Raw genomic sequence first — 27,500 nt, forward strand, 5'->3', positions numbered from 1 at the left:
TGAGAAAATAACATGAAACATGAAACTCAACATGAAACATGAGAACATGGGGACAAATGTGTTTAGATAACTAGTGCTACTGATTATCTTAAACTTTCAGACAAACAACAATCATTATATCAGCAATAATAAAAGCTTCTGGAGGTAAGTTTGAAGACTTTGACATAACAAATCTACAACTCGGCAAAAAAGAATGTGCAATCATTAAATTGTAGAAAGTGTCATGAAGTAGTAATACAAAATTTTCCCCAATATGGTGCATTGTATTAGGATGATAAGCTTTTAAAGAATATACTTAAAGACCCTTTTAATTTTTTCTTGGGCTTCTAAATGCAATGAAGGAAAATTATTATTTATCTTTTCTATAGAAACTCAGGCTTAAGCAAAGATTAAAGTTACAGGTTTAGGATTTATCAGACGGAGCTGTAGCCTTAGTGTTTGACACAACTGAAAGCGGTAGTGGTAAACATAAAGAAGCTGCTAAGTTAATGCAAGCAAGTTTATAAAGAAAGCTATTCTATTTAGCTTGTTGTCATTTCATTTTAGAACTTATTTTAGTACTGACGAACTCATAAACTTTCTGTAGTTTACTTATGACATTATTAGTTGTAGATGTGTTAACAATAATATTGCTGATGTTGTAATTAACATAATCATCAATTGTTCTTGTTATTGTCTATGAAGTTGTCTCATTTTCTTTGTTTAGTAAAGATCCTTTGATAACAAGTACACTAAAAAAAAGGCAGATCAATTACTTTTGATGCCAATACCAGAAAACTTTCCCCTTGGTAAGCCAGTCGTCATAAAAATTGGTTATACAAATTTGACAAGATTGATTGAGTCTGAACCCTAATTGTTGTTCCACATTTTGAAAGTAAGCACTGACTGGTTTTCTGTATCAATTAAGAAATTTGGAACATGCTTTTAGAGTTGCTGAATAATTTTTTCATATAGTTAAAGTTTTCAGTAATGCAGCAGAATGTGATGTCAAGTTAACCAAGGTTTTCCTATAATTATGTTTCCAGGGTGTGTAGCAGCATAGAATGTTAGATTTTAGCTTTGATAAAAAAAATGCTGAATCTGCAAAACTGTAGTTCTAAGTCTTATATTAGTGTGTAAAGTGCAGTGTTAATAGATTTTTAACTTTTCAAGTACTAAATAAAGGTTTTTACTTTTTATTATAATTGGTCACAAAGTTACCTAAAATATTAGATTTTTAAAAATTAAATGTTAAAAATGTCAATCATTAGATTTTTTAAAGATTAATTTATAATTAACTGCTTTCAGATTAGTATTTTTTGTTAAAATTTAACATTTTATTTTTGTTAACATTCAAAGAAAAAATCAATTAACATTCTTTCCTTGTTTTTAGCACCATTTTCTACTCAATATAAGAGATTAGTTTTGAATTTTAGATAGTAAAGGAAATAGATGTGATATTAAATGTTTATGTAAATGTGTGAAATTTTAAATTTGAAAATATTTAATGCATTTTATTTGCTTTGTTTGTTACTAGGGGATCTTTTATTTTCTACTAAAAAATATTAGGTTATACAAAGTTTATAATACTTCTTAGTTTTTTAAAAGTTTTATTAAAGTTACTTTTTATTTTTATTTGCCGTTAAAAATAGCTGTGTAAAAACTCTGCTTTAATTTAATCAAGATATAGTCAACATGTAAAATCAAATTATTTTTGTTTATATGAGTTTGTAATAATGGGTTTGATAATGGCTTATACTATACAAACCAAAATATTACAATTATGCTAAAACCATATTAAATAAGTAGCATGCTTTTTAATATGCTATTAGTATAATTGTAAGTAATTGGTAATGCTGCAGGCAATCACTATTAGAGTTGGAAGTTACTGACAGAGTAAATATGAAAATTATAGAGAAAGATGACCATTAATAAACAACTTTAAAGAGTGGAAATAAAGAGATTCAACCTCATCAGATGCTAATTTTGCAATAGATTTGATATATGGTTTCCAAGAAAGATTGGAAGTAAAAGTTAAGCTTAGAAGATGAAGGGTAGATGACTCATAGAGTATGTTACCAAACAAGATGTTATTTTTAACTTTATTCTTATATAGTTTTATTATTATCACAATCAAGGTTTTGTAAAATTTTGAAAGATTTGCTTGGTTTACAATCAAGACTATTTTTAAGCAAAAGATTTTTTTTCTACCTCTTGTGACTTTCAAAGTTAAAGTGTATCTGCACTTTTAGTAGCCTATAGGTTAAGGAATAGCTCATTGGATTTGTTGCATTGCTTAAACACATTGCTGGATTGCTTTAACACATCATTGACCAACATGACTTTCCATCAGATGAATATATGATTGGCATTGATAGAAAGGTAAGTTTTCAAAGGTCTGTATGAGTATATTCAACTGCCAAAATGAACAAAAAAAGAAATGTTTTTCATTACTCAAGTGTAAAGAAACTGATGAACTTGGAAATTGTTGAGTGTGGTAATAAAGTTTGTAAGGAGTATATAAATTATCACACTGAGAATAGGGATATATCCCTGCCCTTGGTGTGAATCTTCCAAGAATGATTTTGGAAACCAAGAAATGTCAGGAAAATTAAAGACACTTGGGATTAAGCTCTCAGTGTTCATTTAAAGAAATCAAAACTCTTGACAGCAATTTACAAAAGTTTTTTGTCAAGATCCCCCTCTAGGTCTCCTCAATAAAACAAAATTTTTTGATAATTTGCCAATGATCAATTGGTTTTTAAAATCATGAACAGGCTATTTGAAAAAAATTAAAGTTTAAAAAAAAAAAAAAGAGATCTTGAACTTTAGAATGAGCAAGCATTATAGTCTGTTCATGAAGATTTTATTGGGCTATGGAACACAGGTGCTTACAAATAAAATTTATTTTGATCAAATTACTTTGGAGTATAATAAAATGGAGAATTGTACAATTGTATATTATCAATTATCAAAGCGTCTCTAAAATTTAAGATATAATGACTAAGTTAATAATTGTACCTTTCTTTTTTAAAAAAAAGCTTGCTGATGTATTCTTATGTAAATGAACAAAAAAAATTGCAGAAAAAATTTTAGGGCAATTTTTAGTTTTAAAAAGAAATGGTAGCCCATAAAAATGTCACCTTTTAACAAAACCCCAATTGGTAGGAAACTTATTGAATATTGCATTTAGTGCTTCAGTAATAAAAAATATAATTTATTAGAACTTATAAAAAAACATTTCCTCTAAGAACAGCAAAACTTCCTTTAGATCATCAAAAAGCATTTTTCAATTATAACTTGCTATAGCAATGCTCTCTGAAAATCAAAATAGGGTTAAAAAAAAATTTTTTGTATAACTAATCACCTTACTGAGATGCATTAATTATAACTTTATAGTTTTCAATTAAAGTGGGTTTGCCCTAGGTACACGATATATATATATATATATATATATATATATATATATATATATATATATATATATATATATATATATATATATATATATATATATATACGATATATATATATATATATATATATATATATATATATATATATATTTATATATTTATATATATATATATATATATATATTTACATATATATATATATATATATATATATATATATATATATATATATATATATATATATATATATATATATATATATATATATATATATATATATATATATATATATATATATATATATATATATAAGTTTTTGATTTTTTGTTAAAAAATGTATACATATATATTCTACTTTTTTTTTTTTTCTTCATTGTAAAATCCACCCTCTGCTTTCCTTATTGCACAAACAAGTTTTGGCATACGCTTGATTTAATTATCCAAATAAATTGGACAAATATTATTTCACACTCATAGCAAAATTGACCACAAATGAATTATTGATGTAGGACACTCTTTTCTTACCTCACGATCTAGTTGTTTCCATAGTAACTCCATTGGGTTGAGATCAGAGGATTGTGGGGAAAATAATATAAAATGTCATTTCTTTGACATTTTATATTATTTTCTAATATTTTATGCAAAAAATAATTAAAATGCACTTTTGTAAACTAGAAATTAAAAAATAATATCAAATTTTATTCAGCTATATAAAATATTTACAAAATTAATTTATAAATCCAATATATTATATTAACTTCAATGAAGTTAATAGTCAACTTTCCATCTTGCTTTCCTGACAACCCGAATCATTTACCTTCTCTGCTCGACTTATGTCTTGTTTCTGATCCTAGACAGTGCTCGGTTTCTCCACATTCACCCTTAGTTGCTTCTGATCACAGTTTGATCTCTTTAAAACTAATATCTCATTCTTCTTCATCATCTGAATCCCCCTATTATCTTACAACTACAGTAAAGCTGACTGGGACTCTTTCCGTGATTTTCTTCATGATGGCCCTTGGGTAGAAATCATTTGTCTTCCTGTCGACAAATGTGCTTCTTCATAACTTCGTGGATTCAGGCTGGCATTGAATCTTTTGTTCCCTCTCGACGATTCCAGGTCAAGCCTCACTCTCCTCCATGGTTTTCCTCACGCTGTGCTGCTGTGATTGCCAATCGAAACCGTTACTTCCATATCTATCAGCAAAACAATTCTCCAGAAAACAGATGTCTGTTTATTATTGCTAGAAACAGTTGTAAAAAAGTTTTGTCTAACACCAAAACCCTTTATTCTCAGGTCATGAAATCTCATATCTTATCTCAAAAATTAGGCTCTCGTGACTTCTGGAGAATCTTTAATAGTATCAATAATAAGGGCAAATCTTTAATTCCACCTCTCTTGTATTGATCTATAGATCAATACAAGAGAGGTGGAATTGTATTGATCCAGGTTGATCCATTGTTTGACATTCATATCACTCCAGCTTCTGTATCTAAAATGATTTCCTGCCTAGACTCTTCTACAGCTTGTGGCCCAGACAACATACCTGTTATTGTCTTCCAGAAATGTTCTCCGGAGCTGTCGTCTATACTCTCAAAACTATTTAACAAGTGCTTATCAGAGTCTTGTTTTCCAGCCTGCTGGAAAGCGGCATCTGTTATCACTATCTTCAAAAATTCTGGAGAGCAATCTGATTTGTCTAACTACCGTCCCATTAGTCTTCTTCCCATCATAAGCAAGGTTTTTGAGTCTTTAATTAACAAACACTTAATTTCTCATCTTGAATCTAATAACTTACTTTCTGACCGTCAATATGGGTTTCAATCTTCTTGTTCTACAGCTGATTTGCTAACAGTAATAACTGATAGGTTTTATCCTGCATTAGATAAAGGTGGAGAGGTTAAGGCCATCACTCTTGACATTTCAAAAGCTTTTGATAAAGTTTGGCATGCTGGTCTTCTCCATAAGCTTTCTTCTTATGGTGTATCTGGCAACATCATTAAGATTATTGAATCCTTCCTTTCCAATCATAGTATAAAAGTTGTCCTTGATGGACAGCACTCTTCTTCTTATTCTGTAACTTCAGGGTTTCCTCAAGGTTCTATCCTTGGCCCGTTACTCTTTTTAATTTACATTAACAATCTTCCAGATATTGTCACATCTAAGGTGGCATTATTTGCTGATGATACTACCATTTATTCTTGCCAGGATAAGAAACTAACACCCTCTGATTGCTTGGAGGGGGCATTTGAGCTTGAAAAGGATCTCACTTCTGCTACAGCATGGGGCTCACAGTGGCTGGTGAACTTTAATTCAGATAAAACTCAATTTTTTTCTCAGTCAATAGTTATCGCAATAATTTAGATCTTCCTGTATTTATGAACGGTGATGTACTCGATGAGTCATCTACTCTTCATCTTCAAGGATTAACTCTTACTTCCAATCTTTCTTGGAAACCAAATATCAAATCAGTTGCAAACTCAGCATCTGCTAAGGTTGCATCTCTTTAGCGAGCTCGACACTTTCTTACCTCAGATTCTATTCTCTATCTCTATAAATCTCAAATCTGGCCTTGTATGGAATACTGTTGCCATATCTGGGGCAGTTCTTCCAATGATGCCCTTTCTCTTTTAGACAAGGTGCAAAAACGCATTGTAAACATTGTTAGACCTGCTTTGGCAGCCAACTTCTAACCATTATCACATCATCGTAATGTTGCTTCTCTTTCTCTTTTTTACAAATACTATAATGGGCACTGCTCTAAAGAGCTAGTGTCTCTTGTGCCATCTACTAAAGTTCATCCTCGTGTTACTCGTCATTCAATCAGGTGTCATCCTTTTTCTGTGTCCATTCCTAAGTGCTCCAAAAACGCTTATTCGTCTAGTTTTTTTCCTCGAACATCAGCTCTTTGGAATTCGCTTCCTTCATCTTGCTTTCCCGATTCATATAATTTGCAATCCTTTAAGTCATCCGTTAATCGTTATCTTTCTCTACTATTTTCATCTTTTTTCTTTCAGTAACTTCCAACTTTAATTAGTGGCTGCCTGCAGCTTTGTTGGAAGCGAAGATGTTTAAAAAAAAAAAAAAAAGTTAAGCTTTGATGACAAAAGAACTGTTGAATTTTATATACATATTTTGTACTAAGTATGTTCAAGCATATTTATAATCCAAAAACAAAGAAAACATAGATTTTGCATTTCAATATTAAAAACACATTAGCACATTTTAATTGAATTATTTTATGGCTTATATACAATTTTAAAATTTAATATCAATTATTACAAGTTTATTTAAAACATTAGTATATCTTAATTGAATTAATTTATGACTTAAAAAGAACTTTAAAATTTAATATCAATTTTTATAGGTAAAAAACTATTAAAACCTTAAGTGACCAGAAACTTTTGCTGGGCAGTGTACATACATATATATATATATATATATATATATATATATATATATATATATATATATATATATATATATATATATATATATATATATATATATATATATGTATATATATATATATATATATATATATATATATATATATATATATATATATATATAATATATATATATATATATATATATATATACATACACACACACACACACACATACATTCAAAATATTTGGAACAAAAGAACGCCAATATGTTTGAAGAAGAATCGAAGAAGCCTATCAGCCCAAGTGTTTAAAACCTACTATTAAACACAGAGGAAGCTCTTTACAAGTTTGGGGCTGTTTATCTTCATCTGGAGTAGGTGATTTGATCAAAATAGGGGGGCGACTCTCTGGGGAATGTTATGTGGGTATACTAAGGCACCATTCTGTGTCATTCGGAATGAGACTAATAGGTCATAATTTTATTCTGCAGCAGGACAATGACCCAAAACATTGTTCCCTAATGGGAAAATGTTATTAAATAAAATGGAAGAGGAAGGAGTACTGGAATTAATGACCTGGCCTCCCCAGAATCCAGTTTTGAATACAATTGAGCATATTTGGGATTACCTGGACAGAAAGAAGGTCGAACATGCTCCCCGAAATGCTGAAGAATGTTTTGAAGTACTTCAAAGAGAATAACACAACATACCCCAGGATTTTATAACTAGTTTGTATAAATCTATTCCTCGGAAAATATTGGCTGGGATTGAGGCAAAAGGAGGACATAAATATTAAGAGAGGACATAAATATTAAGAGGACATAAATATTAAGAGTAAATATTAGGAGTTTTTTATGAAATTTGACATTAAAAAGTTTGTAATATTTTGTGTGAAATACATGTGTTTTAATAAGTTTATAATTTAGAACTACAAGCTTAAATATTAGAGAAATATTAGATTTATTGAAAAAATGTAAGTGGTCAAAAACTTATTCACAGTACTGTATATATATATATACATATATATATATATATATATATATATATATGTATATATATATATATATATATATATATATATATATATATATATATATATATATATATATATATATATATATATATATATATATATATATATATATATATATATATATATATATATATATATAGTGCTGCATTCTATAGCGCCCTTCTCATCTTAATGGTTGTTGCCTTATAATTTGTGGTAAAAGTTAAAACAATACATACCTACATTAAAAACTTTTTTTTTAATGTAAATATGTTGATATAATAAAAATGATGTCAATAAGTTTTCACATGGGAACATTTCCACAATGGAAACATATCTACTTGTTCTGAAATTAATGTTTCTGGATCTTTATTTATAAAACCTTTTAATACAGTTGTTTTTTTAATGACTTTATCGTTTTTTTTTTGCTTTTGTTAAATTTCTATTTTGATAATTGCTGTTTTCTTTCATTTATTATAACTAAATTTTAAAGTTAAATACTTATATTTTAATGTTAAAAGATAAACTACTCAAATGCGCTGGAAAATGCGCTGAATAACTAAGCTAAAATAAGACAAATAAGCATTTTTGGAGCACTTAGTAACAGTCACAGAAAAAGGATGAGACTTAATTGAATGATGAGTAACACGAGAATGAATTTTAGTAGATGGCACAAGAGATGCTTGCTCTTTAGAGCAGTGCCCAATATAATATTTATAGAAAAGAGAAAGAGAAGCAACATTACAATGATGTGATAATGGTTGGAGGTTGGCTGTAAGAGCAGATCCAACTATGTTTACAATGCGTTTTTGCACCTTTTCTAAAAGAGAAAGGGCATCATTAGAAGACCTACCTCATATATGGCAACAGTATTCCATACAAGGCCTTATTTGAGATTTATAGAGATAAAGAATAGAATCTGGAGTAAGAAAGTGTCAAGCTCGATAAAGAGATGCACAAATCTCATAAAAAGTTATGTAATTTCAAAATAAATGTTCCATTGGTATTTTTACGCATATAGTTTGTTATTTTAAATCCTTAAAACTGTAAAAATGACTAGTATAAATAAACTAATTGTTGACCTGGCTATTAATGGCACCACACCTAAAGACATTTCCAAGGTGCTAAACAAGTCTCTTAGTATTGTCTACACTGTTATTAAATATTTTCTAATGATTGGTTGTGTTAAGAGGAAGCTTAGCAGTGTTTTAAAGTTTAAAGAGGTCAGTTCAAACTCTTTAGTTGATCAAAGCTGTCAAGGACCGAATTTATCTGACTCCAATAAGCTCAATAAGAAAAATGGTTAAATAGCTTTCAGTGAGTAAACTCACCATCAGAATTGTGGTCAGAAAGGATCTTAAAGCAAAGTCAATAGTAGGGTTTCTGAAAAACAGTTGTTTTTAGCCTTACAGCCTTATTATACAGTTATTATTAGCCTTTCAACCTTAGCAGATGCTAATTTTGCAACTGATTTGATATATGGTTTCCAAGAAAGATTGGAAGAGTTAATCCTAGAAGATGAAGAGTAGATGACTCATTGAGTACATCACTGTTCATAAATATAGGAAGATCTAAATTATTGCAATAATGATTGGCTGAAAAAAATTGAGTTTTATCTGTATTAAAGTTCACCAGCCACTGTGAGCCCCATGCTGTAGCAGAAGTGAGTTCCTTTTCAAGCTCAAGTGCCCCCTCCAAGCAATCAGAGAGTGTTGGTTTCTTATCATGACAAGAATAAATGGTAGTATCATCAGCAAACAATGCCACTTTAGATATGAGAATATCTGGAAGATTGTTAATGTAAATTAAAAAGAGTATAGGGCCAAGGATAGAACATATCTTTAAAAAGAGTATAGGGCCAAGGATAGAACATATATCTTTAATTTAAATTTATGGACTTATGGCTTTTTCAAAATAAACACTTTGTTGTATATAAAAATCCCAAGATTATCAAAATAGTAATGATTTATTACTACATTAAAACAATTATTGTTAGTTAACCATCACTTATTTCCTGGAATTTCTCTGTTTGTCGAAGTTGTTGGCCATGCAAAATGCTCTGTATAGAAGTTTTTATACTCTTCTATTGAATATGGAATATATTTTTCTATTTTTTTCAAATCTGATATTTTTTTTTATTGATAGGCAATTTTCCAGCATATGCAGGAGTACTACTTAATGGTAAGGTTGGTCTTGTACCCATTCTTTGTAATAGCTGGAAATCATAACTGACTAAGCTATCTATGGATTCACGTGTTATCACTAGATCTGGTGTGGTCTTAGAGAAGGTTTAATGTGACACTTTTGAAATACCAAACGTTACTTTTTTGTCCTTACCTACTCCTCTTCCATAGGAATCCACAGATAACACAACTTTCTTATAATAATTTGGCCACCATTTTTTTACATCAATAATATCATCAGTTTTAGGCCTTCTAATGTCAAATCTTTTGTTTGCCACAGCTACAAGATTTTCATACTCTGTTGGTGAGTAAATCCGGTGATTTTTTGGAATATGTCGCTTTACTGTTCCAAACATTCTATCATTTGGCAAGAATGAGTGACCTCTTTTTGGTATGTAATATTGTATCTCATTTATATTGCTACCTAGTTCAACTACCAGTGATAAAAGTATGCGGACCCTGGCATGATTTCTATTTTTGATTATTTTTGGATTATTTTTGCACTTAGTTTCAACTTCCTGTATTTTTTTGTAAAATTTGTTTGCTTGTCTTTTGTGGATCTCAATATTTGCTTGATAGATTCTTTTTGCATTGTCATTAACATGTGGGTTTTTTAGTTTAATTTTTAACTCTTCACACAGTCCACAAGCATCAACTTGCTTTCTACCAAAGATAAACTAAAATTTTCTTGGAAATATTTAAGGTAAAACTTATATTTGGCAGGATGATCTGGATATTTTTGTTTGTATAATGTTTGCATAATTTTCACATTGAGTTTTTCATCCAAATAATAAGATGATGCATCTTGACAATAGTAGTGCACATATTTAACAGAAATGATTCGATATGCTCACATACTTTTGTTAATGTATCACCAGGTAATGTTGCATTGCGATCCCTGGGATTTACCTCTGTGATCTATAGGCTGCTCATTTTTTTTAAGCAAATGTATTTATGTTTAACTTGTTTCATAGAAATTCTATGCATACTGCAAAAAGCTTTCTTGCATACTTTTTTTCTCATACCTTCAATGAAGTGTGATAAATAAAGGAAAATTATTTTTCCTTAGGTTCTTCAGATCTAAACCGTCTTCTCTCTGTTTCCTTTCTTTCAATCAATGACTGCAAGTATGTGTCTTGGGCATTTTTACTATCAAATTTATAAACAAACTGAATTGTACTTTTCATAACACCTTCATATACAAGCTCCATACATTTTGAACTACATCTGTAAATAAAGAAAATTATTGAAGTATTATTACAATAATTAAATATCAAGATGTTTCACCTCCAATCATTGGTGGTAAAACATGAATAAATAAACAATAATTTGATAACAAATACAGTATATATTATATATTATAGAATAAAAAACTAACCCGCAAGAAGTACTTGTCTGTCTTGGTGCCACATCATTTCCTTTGTGGTTTTTATTAGCTTGTTCAGCAATTTTGGCTTTTTTTATTTTTTCGTGTTTGTAATTTTCACTGTTCTTTATACCAGACACTCTTTTTCTAGATGTATATACATTTTCAGCAAGCTCACGGTTTTCCATTTTGTAACAAATAAAGTGAGATTACGTCACTTCAATTGCGCTTTGTTTCACTTGAAAAAGGCGTAAGTCCAGAACTTGTGCCATTTTCAATCAGACTTTAATTTTCATTTTCATTTAAAGTTGACTTTTGGTATATGAATTTAAAACACCCCCTGCCTTGGGGCTCTTGTTTGAGTAAAGGCTAGAGATGGTGTCTCGATAAAAATACTCATCTTGGGCAGATGTTAAATGCACCCAGCTACTGTTTTGTAGAAGGCCTCCTAGGCAAAGACTTAAGGGGTAAACAGATTCTATCTGTTGACCAGCCTCGCACCCCTTCTTCATCTATTAGGCTGGCGCAGATGTATTTTAATACATTGTTTCCAGTTTAGGATGTTGAATGCTGGATCTTCTTGACTCAATGCATGGGTTTTGCTTGTGTCTCTGTTTTTATGACTTGGCAACTCATTCTATTATCTCCTAATGAGGGTACAGCTCTAAAAATCAGTTTTATGGTTCTGAGGCCGGCTGGTAGTCAGGTTTCCCGAACTCTGTGGTAGCTCTCAGAGAGGCTGATTCCATCAACAGCTGAAAAATATCAAAGTATTTAACAGCGCCATGTTGCGCATGGATGGTGTCCCTGTTTGTACTTTTGGTGTGCATTGCGGAGGCCACATTTGGAGCCCTTTGTTACGGCTTAGGGTTTATTAGTAGTAAGGAGGCAATTGCTTGGGCTATTAAACAGTGTTCTGAGTACTATCTAAGCTTTAAGTCAAGTTCTTCAATCTAATTTAAAATCAATAAAGTACCAAAAACTATAAAACACAAAAAACCATCATCATCACCAAGTTCTCTAAACCTATCATTCACTAATATTTGTGGTCTTCGAAGTAACTTTTCTTCTGTTGAGTCTTATCTCTTGCAAAGTTCACCAGACCTACTTGCTCTTTGTGAGACTAATTTGAGTTCGGCTGTCTCATCTTGTGATCTTAGTGTTGATGGTTATCTTCCTCTAATTCGTAAAGACTCCAATAGTCACATGCTTGGCCTTGGCATTTACATTCGTAAGAATTCACCCATTTGTCGTGAAACTAGGTTTGAATCCACAGACAATTCTTTTATGTGCTTTCGTTTAGCACCACTTCATTCTATTGCCTTTCTCTTTGTTCTATATCGCTCTCCTTCATCTCAAGACTGCACACTTTTTGACGTTATTTCTGATCATATTGACCAAGCCCTCTCTCTTTATCCATCAGCTAATATAGTTGTTGTTGGTGACTTTAATGCTCACCACTTTGAATGGCTTGGCTCAAGTGTCAGTGATTCGGCAGGCATTAAAGCCCACAACTTTTGCCTTTCTCAATCCCTAACTCAAATAGTCAACTTTCCAACTCGCTTTCCAGACAACCCGAATCATTTACCTTCTCTACTCGACTTATGTCTTGTTTCTGATCCTAGTCAGTGCTCAGTTTCTCCACATTCACCCTTAGGTTCTTCTGATCACAGTTTGATCTCTCTAAAACTAATATCTCGTTCTTCTTTATCACTTGAATCCCCCTATTATCGTACTTCTTACAACTACAGTAAAGCTGACTGGGATTCTTTCCGTGATTTTCTTCCTGATGGCCCTTGGGTAGAAATCTTTTGTCTTCCTGTCGACAAATGTGCTTCTTACATAACTTCATGGATTCAGGCTGGCATGGAATCTTTTATTCCCTCTCGACGATTCCAGGTCAAGCCTCACTCTCCTCCATGGTTTTCTTCACACTGTGCTGCTGCGATTGCCAATCGAAATCGTTACTTCCATATTTATCAGCAAAACAATTCTCCAGAAAACAGACGTCTGTTTATTACTGCTAGAAACAATTGTAAAAAGGTTTTGTCTAACGCCAAAACCCGCTATTCTCAGTTCATGAAATCTCGTATCTCATCTCAAAAATTAGGCTCTCGTGACTTCTGGAGAATCTTTAATAATATCAATAATAAGAGCAAATCTTTAATTCCACCTCTCTTGTATGGTTTAGACTTTGTCACCTCACCTAAAGACAAAGCTGAATTGTTTGCTAAAAACTTTTCATCAATATCATCTCTTGATTCCACTAGTTGCGTTCTACCTGATATTGCCAACAAACAGGTTGATCCATTGCTTGACATTCATATCATTCCAGCATCTGTATCTAAAGTGATTTCCTGCCTAGACTCTTCTACAGCTTGTGGCCCAGACAACATACCTGTTATTGTCTTGCAGAAGTGTTCTCCGGAGCTGTTGCCTATACTTTCAAAACTATTCAACAAGTGCTTATCAGAGTCTTGTTTTCCAGCCTGCTGGAAAGCGGCATCTGTTATCCCTATCTTCAAAAATTCTGGAGAGCGATCCGATTCGTCTAACTACCGTCCCATAAGTCTTTTTCCTATCATAAGCAAGGTTTTTGAATCTTTAATTAACAAACACTTGAATCTAATAACTTACTTTCTGACCATCAATATGGATTTCGATCTTTTCGTTCTACAGCTGATTTGCTAACAGTAATAACTGACAGGTTTTATCGTGCATTAGATAAAGGTGGCGAGGTTAAGGCCATTGCTCTTGATATTTCAAAAGCTTTTGATAAAGTTTGGCATGCTGGTCTTCTCCATAAGCTTTCTTCTTATGGTGTATCCGGCAACATCTTTAAGATCATTGAATCCTTCCTTTCCAATTGTAGCATAAAAGTTGTCCTCGATGGACAACACTCTTCTTCTCATTCTGTAACTTCAGGGGTTCCTCAAGGTTCTATCCTTGGCCCGTTACTCTTTTTAATTTACATTAATGATCTTCCAGATATTGTCACATCTAAGGTGGCATTGTTTGCTGATGATACTACCATTTACTCTTGTCGTGATAAGAAACCAACACCTTCTGATTGCTTGGAGGGGGCATTTGAGCTTGAAAAGGATCTCACTTCTGCTACAGCATGGGGCTCACAGTGGCTGGTGAACTTTAATCCAGATAAAACTCAATTTTTTTCAGCCAATCGTTATCGCAATAATTTAGATCTTCCTATATTTATGAACGGTGATGTACTCAATTAGTCACCTACTCTTCATCTTCTAGGATTAACTCTTACTTCCAATCTTTCTTGGAAACCCTATATCAAATCAGTTGCAAAACTAGCATCTGCTAAGGTTGCATCTCTTTATCGAGCTTGTCACTTTCTTACTTCGGATTCTATTCTCTATCTCTATAAATCTCAAATCCGGCCTTGTATGGAATACTGTTGCCATATCTGGGGTGGATCTTCTAATGATGCCCTTTCTCTTTTAGACAAGGTGCAAAAACGCATTGTAAACATGGTTTGACCTGCTCTTGCACCCAACCTCCAACCATTATCACATCGTCATAATGTTGCTTCTCTTTCTTTTTTCTACAAATACTGTAACGGGCGCTGCTCTAAAGAGCTAGCGTCTCTTGTGCCATCTACTATAATTCATTCTCGTGTTACTCGTCATTCAATTAAGTGTCATCCTTTTTCTGTGACTGTTCCTAAGTTCTCCAAAAATGCTTATTCGTCTAGTTTTTTTCCTCGAACATCAGCTCTTTGGAATTCGCTTTCTTCATCTTGCTTACCTGATTCATATAATTTGCAATCTTTTAAGTCGTCCGTCAATCGCTATCTTGCTCTACAATCTTCATCTTTTTTCTTTCAGTAACTTCCAACTTTAATTAGTGGCTGCTTGCAGCCTTGTTGGAAGCGAAGATGTTTAAAAAAAAAAAAAAAAAAAAAATATGAAAATGTGTCTCCTCCAAAGTAAATATGTAAAACACTAATAAAAAAAATGGCTTTAAAAAGTGAAATTCGTAAAAAGTGTGACTTGTGCCTTTTTCAAAATGACGGGTTCAACTAATTATGAAACTAAATTAAGTAAAATAAATTAAGTACTAAATTAAGTAAAAAAAAGAAGGTATTTCTACCTTAAATAAACCATCATCGAATGTAAAATGTCTTTGTCTTAAGTATATTAAACACCGTTTACCAGGAAACAAGAACAATTTGTTTTGAAAAAACTGTGTTTTTTTAAAACGCATATAAGAATGAGCAAGTACACATATAATAATGAATAAATGCGCATATAAGAATAAATAAATACACATATAAGAATTACTAATCATGTATACAAAAATGAATAGACGCGCATGTAAAAATGAATAATTTTTGTGGGTAATTTTACCTGTTTTCCTAAAATTCAAATAAAAGAAATTAAGTTTATTTTTTAATAGTTAGTGTTTAATCAAACAGCAAATATTAAGACATATTTGTCAGCATATTTTTTTATTTTTGCACTTGCCCTAGTTTTCGCAACTGCTTTGCATGTATGCTAGTTTGAACTTTTCACTAGTTCACTTCTATGCCAGTTTGCATTTATGCAGATTCAGTCATTCACTAAATCAGTCAAGAATATATACTTACTGCAAAAATTAGCCATGGGATTTTCACAACATCAACATTGCAAAAATGCAAGATTATCTCAAAATTAAAACTTATCAAATAAAAAAGCATTGTGTTTCCATTGTTTTTAAAACTGGTATCAAAAAAATACTATGTGATATGATGCAATTATATTAATGACATTGCAATATAGCTGGACATAATCTGAGATACAAAAGCAAACGTTTCTAATTTACAACTAACCTTGAATCAAAGCAAGTTAACTTTTGCCTATAATGAAATCAAAGATTTTATTAGAAACTACTTTAATAACTTGTACAAACAAAAATGAGTTTACATACTTCATACTAGTTAAGTTTATGAAGTTTTTAACAAATAGTTATAGCAGAAACAATCAAACATTTGATCTTTAATTTAAAGTAAAATTTTAGTGAATTTTACAGTAATTTTTAAAACTTTTTTAAATTAGTTGGTTTGTACACATAAGCGTTAGCAGTATACAATTGTTATTAGTACTTACTCTCACCTGTCGAGTAAATGAGGGGAGGGTAAGAAAGGATTAAGTTGGTATTTAATTTCTTAGTTTTTAGCTTCAAGACTCCCCATTTATTAATTTTGAAGAAATGAAAATAATTTTTTTGTTCTAAGAAATCCATTTTTCTTTCTTTAAATGTGTTAAATGATAAACTAATTCATAACATAAAAACATTGAAACAGGTCTCTCTATCATTTATAAAAGTGTTGAAACATGTCTCTCCATCATTCATAAAAGTTTATGGAACCAACTAGAACTAGTTCCGACTTGATGCTAAAATGATAATAAGTTTATAACTGTTTGTAAAAACAAATTATCTGTTGTTTTTGTTAATTTATTGGTTTAATAAAAAGCAAAAATTCACTGTAATAGTAGTAATAAAAACCAGTACTTTTTAATATGCAACATACCCATACCTATCTTTGTTTAAAGTCTTTATTGTTTATTTTAAAGTAGTTATAGGAATAGTTTTTAAAAGCTCAAACAAAATTAATACTGTTATTAATTAATTCTATATATATATATATATATATATATATATATATATATATATATATATATATATATATATATATATATATACCCTATATTTGACATTTATATATAGTGTTTATGGTTCTTCTTTGTTTAAAACAACTCATTGTGTTTAAAGTTAACAAATGTATATTATACCTAGGTATCAAAATTATTATGGTAACTGGTGACCATCCTACAACAGCAAAAGCTATAGCTAAAAATGTTGGCATTATATCAGATGGAAATGACACTGCTGAAGACATAGCAAATAGGTTATTTATATCAATTGATCAAGTCAATAAATATGAAGTAAAAGCATGCGTTGTCAATGGTGGTATGTTTTTTAAATATTTTCAGTAAAAAATGTCACAACTATTTAAAAAATATTTTTTAGTATTAAAAACTTTGTTTTTATTTTAAACAAATGTACATGAACAAGTGTAGTAAATAAACTTTCTCGTGTTTTTAAAACCTTGTAAAAAACATATTCTTACTGAGTATGTTTTGCTTTGTTATTAGCATATATACAGAGTTAAACTCTGTATATATACTATTACATACTTTATCATTATTAAAACATCAAGAAGACAAGTCGTTTAAAGATATTATCTGAAAGAAAAATCTAATTTGATCTTTGTTTTTTTTTAACTATGAAAGAAAAAAATATAAAACATCATTAAATTTCAACTTTAAAATTAATCTTATTTTATAAATTATATTAATGTTTGTTACAACTTGGTTTTTTAGAGAAAATTTCTTTAAAAAATGTAAGATATATAAATAAATTAAAAATATAAATATATATTAAGATGTATAAAATATAAGAATTATAAAGGAATATAGAAATGATAATTACAGAGCTAGTTGAAGTTCAGCACAAGAAAAATCTTTCAATCAAATTTTAGATAAAATAGAATGAAATTAAAAATGAAAATAAAGAATTTCTAAACTTTGAATTTTTATGAAAAATTTGATAAATAAAATTTTTTTGAGAAAACAGTTACAACTATTATTACTATAACTACTGTAATAATTATGATTTGTTACACCTATTTTTAACGGATAAGATCTTTTCTTTTAAAGGCAATGCTGAAAAACTTGCAAATTTCTTCTCAATTTAGTTAAGTTATTTGTGATTAATAGCAATTCTTCTTTGTATACACATGGAGCAATCCTTTGATTTATTTTGTGACTAAAATTATTTCTTACTTAGACAGTTGTAGGGCTTGAGGTCCTTCAAAAATGTCTGCCATTGTTTTGGAAAAGTGCTCTTTGAAATTATTTCTCACAAAATAATTTTAATTAGTTTATAATTAGTTTATAATTTTTTTAATTAGTTTATAATTGAAGATCTCTAATTAGTTTATATTGAAGTTTAAATTAACTTTTTGAAGTTTAAATTAAATTATTTACGTTAACTATTTATTTTAGAATTTTGAATGTAGCTTAAATTGAACTAAAGTCCACTTTATTTTTCTGTTACAGTTACTTTTATTAAAATTTGCTTCCATTGATAATTTTAAGTCTTATTTTTCAGATTTGAAGTTTTTCAAATAATTCTATACTATTTCTTGATCTTTTTTACTTCCTGTTTATAGGTTGGTGTTATATATAAAATAGAGAAACATAAAATGTCTTATAAAAGAGAACAATATAAAATAGAATTAAATTTCTTATATATATATGTATATATATATATATATATATATATATATATATATATATATATATATATATATATATATATATATATATATTTATATATATATCAACATACATATATGTTTTTTGTCCATATCATTTTTATAATAATCCAATTTGTGATTCTTTTAAGAAATAAGTTTAATACCAGCACTAAAATTTTTTACTCCAGAATATATAATCTGGGTTGGAGTTAAATTTCTGGATCTCAGCCAGCTGAAAAAGCTACAGCAGTTACTACAGAAAAAGTGGCCGAATCGGGTTGAATATTGATGACAGCATTGTCTGATTAGTTGCAAGTGAAGCTTCCATGATGATCAAGTTTAGACAACTGGTTCTAGCTGAGTATAAATGGTTTATTCAATGTTGCACCTATGGAATGCATTTGCCAGTTTAAGAAATGCTGTACATGAAGTCTTTCCAAAAATTAATAACAACACATTGCAAGTAACAAGCAACAAAAATAAAATTAGCAGTGACAAATCTAAATCTGACACCAAAATTAGTTTCAAAAACCTCCACTCAAAAACAACGTCCTTTGGTAATAAATCAAGAAACAGTACAGAAATGCGGTTTTTCTTATCCTTGACTGAAGGATAAGATGGATTAGTCTATTGTCGATGATTTAACAGTTTCTCAAAGTTAAAGGTTTAATTAGAAAAATATTGAAAAAATTTTCTCTACGTTTGATAAAGTAAACATTTTATACAACACTATTGCTGCTCTTCAATCAGTCAAATAGGCAGCAGAAGTCTTTTGCTGACAAGATGCAACTTTCTTTACAGCTAAGGGAATTCTCAAGTTTCTTGTGAACAGACTGAAACAACAAGACTTAACTCTTGCATTATAACGAAGAGTGCTATTTAGAACTGTTTTAAAGAGAGAAGAGCAATCTTGTAAGTTTGTACAAGTACCTTTCCAATCCACAATGTTTATCTAAAAATGAAGAACATGAAGTTTTAAAATTTCTTTGAAGTTTGTACTTCAAAAGACTGCAAAAACTTTGCTGTTTATACTTTTCTCAACAAATCCACTTTCATATAAAGATAAACTCAAGGGAGCAATTCATCATTCGGCCAAAAAACAGTGCCATAATTTAAACTACAAATTCATTTCATTAAAGTAAAAAAAAATACCGCTTTGTACAGTGTTGATATTTCTAATCTTTATACTAGTATTTCTCATGAACTAGATTTAGAAGCAGTTAAATTTTGGATATGTAAACAACGTGATGATATACCTATCAGATTTTTGGAAGCTTTTATTTTAGAAAGCGTGAATTTTATTTTAAAGAACAATAATTTTACTTTAAATTATGAGTTTTTCAATCAATTAATCAGAACACCTATGGGAACAAAAAAGGCTCCATCTTTTGCTTGTTTAGTAGTAGGATATCTTGAAGAAGTGAAATTATTTCCTAAAGTTTTACCAAATTTCTTTAATAAAATTGAATGCAAAAACATTTTTAAAAATTTCAAAAGATACATGGATGATGGTTTTGTTGCTTTACTAAAATCAATTAATGTTAATTTGCTGTTAAAATGTGTTAATTCTTTACACCCTGATATTAAATATACAGAAGAACAATCTAAAATTTCATATGCAGAAACCATACAGTAGCAATTGTTAAACTTTTTAGACATAACAGTTATTCTACATGATAACAACATTATTGAAACAGATATTTTTTATAAACCTACAAATTTCCATAAGTATCTAAATTACTATAGCCATCACCCTAATCATACAAATGAAAATATATCTTTTACATTAGCAAAATGGATCAAAAATCAAGTTGTGCTATATTATTGTTAGTTATAGTTTTTTTTTATAAACCTTAATTACTTCCTTTTTTTTTTTAAACTTTTTATAGGAAGTTCAATATAAAGAGTTTTTTTTATAGTTTTGTAAACCTCATACACAGCTGAAGATTTTAAATGAAAGGTCTTCAGTGTTTGAGAAAAAGTTAAAATATTTGTTAAAATTTAACTAATAAATATATTTTACTGATCTTAATTGGAATAGTTTTTCATTTGTTACTTGGAGCTTTTACTCATATATATATATATATATATATATATATATATATATATATATATATATATATATATATATATATATATATATATGTATATATATATATATATATATATATATATATATATATATATATATATATATATGTATATATATATATATATATATATATATATATATATATATATATATTTGTGTGTGTATGTGTGTGTGGTTGTGTATATATAAAATATACACAGTATTTATTCAAAAGCATGATACTGATATTTTTTGGAAGCTTTCTGCTTTAAAATGAGTATTTTTTTTATAATGTTAGTTTTATGTTTAATAATTTTTTTTTTATAAAAGTTACATATTTTAAAATTATTGATTTTAAATGCAGTTGGTATATTTTTAAACTAAATAGAAAATATAAAAATAATAAAATATCCAATGCAACATATATATTAAAACATCCTAGTAATGGGATATCTTCAATAGTTTTAAAGACATCTGAAGGTCAACTTTCATCTATAGGTTGCGTTCTCAGAAACTACCAATATTTGAAGTCTCTGAGGAACGATAGATTGAATCTCTCAATATAATGCATCAAATTTCAAGTTTTTCAACTAAAATATACGAGGTCTTATGTTTGAGAGCCCAACAGTTTGTTTCCAATATTTGTCAAAATTTAGAAGAAAACAAAGAGTTCATCATTATTGGAAGTGCTAGCAGGTAAGTGGAAGTGCTAGCAGGTAGTTCTTATTATAATCAAGTAAAAATTTTAATTTATAGAAAATTCTTGAAACCAAAAAATTAAATAAAATTTTTTTTTTTTTTTGGTTTCAACAATTTTATTCAGTTTTTATTTTTACATTTTTATTTACAAAAAAAGTGGCTATAATTACATTAAGTAAGATAAAACAATTTGTGCAACACAATTGCACCTATGTAGAAAACATATTGGAATAAAATACTGCCACAAAATTTCATCTAATAATTTGTCATTACAATTGTAACTATTTAGTTGCATTAAACTAGCCATAGTTTACTTATGAACATGAATGAATTTTTACTTACATTGTTAAGTATAAAAAATGTTTTAACCTGTTTTATTGCATATTTTTGTAGTTTGAATAATATAACTACAGTTAATGGCAAAAAGTATCAAAAATAAAATTTTAATATCAACAACCAATCAACTAGATTTAATTAAAGCAATCAAACAATTAAACTCAATTAATTTATTCAGTTCAAGCAACCAATTAATTATATACAAGCAATCAATTAGTTTAATATAAGTGACCAACCAATTTAAATATATATATATATATATATATATATATATATATATATATATACATATATATATATGTATGTATGTATGTATATATACAGTTATATATATATATATATACAGTTATACATATTTATATATATATATATATATATATATATATATATATATATATATATATATATATATATGTATATATATATAGTTTGTTGCATTTGGGAAGAGCGGAAAGAAAAAAATGATTCTTACGCCAACACATACGTCACTTTTAATAACTTTTGACTTTCGTCCAACATTTGCGTGTTGTCAGAAAGTTAAAACCATTAATTTAATTACAAATTATTCGTTTTTTAAAAAAACCACAAAAACGCAAATTTATTTGATCAGAATGTTTTTAAAAACATTCTGAATGTTTTTAACAATACAACAATGTTTTTATTTTTATTTTTAATTTTTTTAATAAAATGTTTTTATTTTTATTTTTTTTACTGTAAATCATGCGCGGAGTGTTGCTAAATTGACTATCTTATAGCCTGACTTGCAAGGGAGTGCTGCTGTATCAACTGACAAATAGCCTGACTTGCAACGGAGTGCTGCTACATCTACTATCTTTTAGCCTGACCCACAAGGGAGTGCTGCTACATCAACTGAGGGTTTGGTTGGGGCAGGCAGTGTATCAATTAATAAAAAAAAAAACTCTGGTCTTGCATTTTAATTTTTACTTTTTGTCAACAAAATATGGAAAAAACTTTCTGACAACATATAAGAGTTCTATATACAACCCGTAGATGTTGTCCGAAAGTTTTTTCCATATTTTGTTGACAAAAAGTAAAAATTAAAATGCAAGACCAGATTTGTTTTTTTTTATTAATTAAGAGACTGCCTGCCCCAACCAAACCCTCAGTCGATGTAGCAATACTCCCTTGCGGGTCAGGCTAAAAGATAGTAGATGTAGCAGCACTCCCTTGCGGGTTAGGCTATTTGTCAGTCGATGTAGCAGCACTCCCTTGCGAGTCAGGCTATTTGTCAGTCGATGTAGCAGCACTCCCTTGCGAGTCAGGCTATAAAATAGTCGATGTAGCAACACTCCAGGTATGATTTACAGTAAAAAAAAATAAAAATAAAAGCATTTTATTAAAAAAATTAAAAATAAAAACATTTTATTAAAAAAAAAAAAAATAAAAACATTGTTTATATTGTTAAAAACATTAAGAATGTTTTTAAAACATTATGTTAAATTAAATTTGCGTTTTTGTGGGTTTTTTTAAAAACAATTAATTTGTAATTAAATTAATGGTTTTTACTTTCGTCCAACACGGAAATGTTGGATGAAAAGTTAAAAGTAATTAAAAGTGACGTATGTGTTGGCCTATGAATCACTTTTTTCCTTCCACTCTTCCCTAAGACAACTAACTATAGATCTATATATATACATATTTATAGATATATGTATATATATGTATATATATATATATATATATATATATATATATATATGTATATATATATATATATATATATATATATATATATACACACACATAAAATAGTAGGTAAATTAGTATAAACCAATAAAATTAAAAAAATTAAAGAATATTTTGGCAGTTGCTATTAAAATACAAAACTATTGTATTTACTAAACCAGTAACTAATAAAATACAAAATTATTTAACAATACAAAACTAAGAAGCTATATAAATAATTTTGAAAAAAATTAAAAAAGAGATAAAATATAGAAAATAAGCAAAAAGAATTTTGAAAAAAAGTGGTTGAGTAAATTTAAATTTTTCTATATTTTTCAAAGAAATATAGAAAAATATAAATATACTAATAATAGAATGTCAAACATTCTATTATTAGTATATTTAAATTCAATTTTTAAATTCAATTTAATTGAATATATAATTCAATTCAATTGAATTATATATTCAATTAAATTGAATTATATATTCAATTCAATTGAATTATATATTCAATTAAATTGAATTATATATTCAATTCAATTGAATTATAAGTTCAATTAAATTGAATTATATATTCAATTGAATTGAATTATAAGTTCAATTAAATTGAATTATATATTCAATTGAATTGAATTATAAGTTCAATTAAATTGAATTATATATTCAATTAAATTGAATTATATATTCAATTAATACTGTTGTACTATTAATTGAATATATTCTTTGACATATATTTTATTTGTTCCTGTAGTCACAAAAAAAGAAGCAAAAAAATTTCACCACATACACAGATTGCTTGCTAAACTAAGAATATTTAGGTGAATTTATGCATTTCAATGCATTTATATTTCGAACTCAGTTTCTTGCAAATAACTGCTGAATAATGTTGGTGTCCTAGAAGAGATCGAAAATATGCAGCACAATGAGTTTGGAAATATGCAGCACAATGAGTTTCATCATCAATAATCAAACAAAATTTTTAACACTTAATTTTTTATAAAGCAGCTCTGAATAACAAGTTGTAACATTTTGTTGCTTTTTTTCACGCTGAGGAACTTTTTTCTTCTATAAGAATTACAGCCAAAATTTCTCTTCACTTTTTGTATAGTGGAAGCACTTGTCTTAAATTTATTTACTAGTTCAAACAGAAATCTCTAGATTACTGTCTAAGGCAACTTTAACTTTTTTTAACATGATCTTTTTGAAAAATAACTTTTCTTCAACTTCCTGATTCCTTTTTGATTGTACCAATATCCTTTTTTCTTGATTTTTATATTGATTTGATGACATTTCAATTTAAACAAATTGTTTTGATAACAGAGATGTTTAAATTTTAAATAACACTAATACAATGACATTTTAAAACAATTAGCTAATTAAAATAATTCACTGTTTCCGTAAACACCACATCAGAACATGCTCAGATTTATTCTGGAACATGTCCTAATTATATTTGAATCGATGTATACAAAAACGTTCTAAGTCATAAAAACTATTTTTTTGGGGAACGAGAAAAAACTTATTAAATCCAAAATTATTACTTTAATGAATTCAAAAAAAAAATCTGGGTGCTTTTTGACATCTTTGACAACATGATTTGTTAAAATAAGGTAGGTTGACCTTTTGACTAGATCTAATAAATATTTAATACTCTATTGAAACAAATAATTGCAGCATATTGCAGGAAAAATTTACTGAAGCATATCACGAGAAAAAATTAATAAAAAAATTTATTTCAAAATATTACTGCTATTGGAACATAATACCAAAAATGGAGTAAACTACTAGAACATGTTACATATAAACAAAATGTGTATATTTAATTTAATTGCGCCCTATTCATTTATATAAATTAATAGAGTGCTGTTAGACACATCATTTGTTTGTAGTCATGATTTGTAACAATAATATATATAAATTATATTATTATTATACAAAATATTTACAGAAAAAATTGAATAACAAAAATTTGTTTTAAAACAAACTTTTAACTGTAATTTTATTTTCTAGGAAATAGTTTGAGTAAAAATAAGTAACATAACATTTATAAAATTACACAAGATATCACAATTAAAATATAATTATACAATTAAAATATAATTACACAAGATATCACAATTAAAATATAATTATACAATTAAAATATAATTACACAAGATATCACAATTAAAATATAATTATACAAGATATCACAATTAAAATATAGTTACACAAGGTATCACAATTAAAATATAATTACACAAGATATCACAATTAAAATATAATTATACAATTAAAATATAATTACACAAGATATCACAATTAAAATATAATTATACAAGATATCACAATTAAAATATAATTACACAAGATATCACAATTAAAATATAATTATACAATTAAAATACAATTACACAATTAAAATATAATTACACATCTTTAGTAACGTTACTTTTTCTTATTTTTATGAATAATTTGAATGTTTTTCTTAAATTTTATACTGCCTATAAATTTGCAGATGACACCAACTTGCTCCTAATTAAGAAATCACTTTAAAAAATTAACAAAAATAATAATTATGGTCAAGCAAATAATTTTCAATGGCTCCACTCCAATAATTTATCCCTTTAACATTTTTGACATTTAAGTTGTCTGACTTAAAGTAAGATAATAGAACAATCTTCTCAGTATTCAATGTTGATTTTTGTTTTCTGAGATTTTTCATTTTTAGAAATTACCATTGATCTAGTTTTTTTTGAAGAGAGAATGAACTTTTTATTCAATTTCTATTCAATTTTTTTTCCAATTTTATATTCCAGCTTTTATTTTTGCTTCTGACTCTGACAAAACAATGACTTGAACAAGGCTTGAACAGGCTAGCAATCACAGCAATGATTTGAGTTCCACAATTTAAAAGCAGATATAAATTTTAGTTTATTCAGGAATGAGGTTTTAACATTAGCTTAACAAATTCATCGCTACTTATCTTTTTAATCATGAAATGTTTGCCAGTTGACCATTTATTCTCCATTTGCATGCAACACTATCATAGTTAAACAAAACATATTATTGTTTCATCTGACCATAACTTGTTGCCATTGATTAGGAGTTCATTGCAAATGCTCCTTAGCCTGAGTTAATCTTTTCTTTTGATTCTTTTACTCAAGAAAGACTTTTTAGGAATAACTCTATTTACAAAAGTTTGATTTTTTAAGCGTTTTTGAGCAGTTTGCTAATTTACAGTTTTGATCTTGATCTCTTTGTAAATCTCTTGCTTAAATTTTTTATTAATGATAGTCTTTGATCCTCAACTTTTCAATTAATTTCTCTAACTAATTGAAAAAACATTTCGGAAACAAAACCTGTTCTCAAACTAGTGCTTTTTTTATTGCTCAAACATTTTGTTTTTAAACTTAAAAGGGCAAAAATAATTACATAAAAATAACAATGGAAAGTTCTATAGCAATAAAAGTGAAGAATCCTTATAAGCATATATAGTTAATTTTCCCATGATAAAAACTCAAAGTGTTTCTTGGCAAAAATTGTTGCCACCCATAAATAGTCCCCAAGTCTTTGTTTTTAAGTTGTTGATGTAGGTAGTTAAGCAAATTTTGATAAAGTAATCAAAATTTTATAATAACAATGACTATTAAGTAATACACTTTTAATTTATTATTATGTTTTATCAATCTCTTACTATGAGTTAACTCTAAACTATATGTTTGGTGTTTTGAGAATTATTGAACTGGGGTATTTGATAAGGTTGGTAAAATATATATGCACTAGCTCTACATTTGAAAAAATACAGGCACTTAAGTCTTAAGACAGGTTAGAATATTATTTTTCTATAATCAATGCTTTTTTTAATGCTGTTTATTTTTAGCCTACTGGTTTAAATAGACAAAAAATTATTTTAAAGTAAGTTAATATTATATTTCTTTTTGAAATATAAATTGCATTCTTCAGAAAAAATTATTTTAAACTAAGATATTATTATCCAAACCACTTTTGCTTCACATATGTAACTTTTTCTATGTAACAAAAACTAAA

At 28.1% G+C, this 27,500-nt stretch overlaps 1 protein-coding gene across 2 annotated transcripts in view; it reads left to right on the forward strand.

Annotated features, from left to right (window-relative positions):
• Positions 1 to 27,500, forward strand: part of LOC100213157 (sodium/potassium-transporting ATPase subunit alpha-like) — a 156,692-nt gene that overhangs the window by 110,338 nt on the left and 18,854 nt on the right. For both annotated transcript variants that reach the window (XR_010637673.1, XM_065793712.1), the window contains exon 9: positions 17,155 to 17,328. Coding sequence is in view for 1 of the 2 variants with exons in the window: in XM_065793712.1 (XP_065649784.1) it covers positions 17,155 to 17,328 (174 nt within the window). In the remaining variant the exon portion in view is untranslated. The remainder of the gene's footprint in view (positions 1 to 17,154; positions 17,329 to 27,500) is intronic.

The sequence above is a fragment of the Hydra vulgaris genome, chromosome 03, assembly GCF_038396675.1.
Source record: "Hydra vulgaris chromosome 03, alternate assembly HydraT2T_AEP".
Lineage (NCBI taxonomy): Eukaryota > Metazoa > Cnidaria > Hydrozoa > Anthoathecata > Hydridae > Hydra > Hydra vulgaris.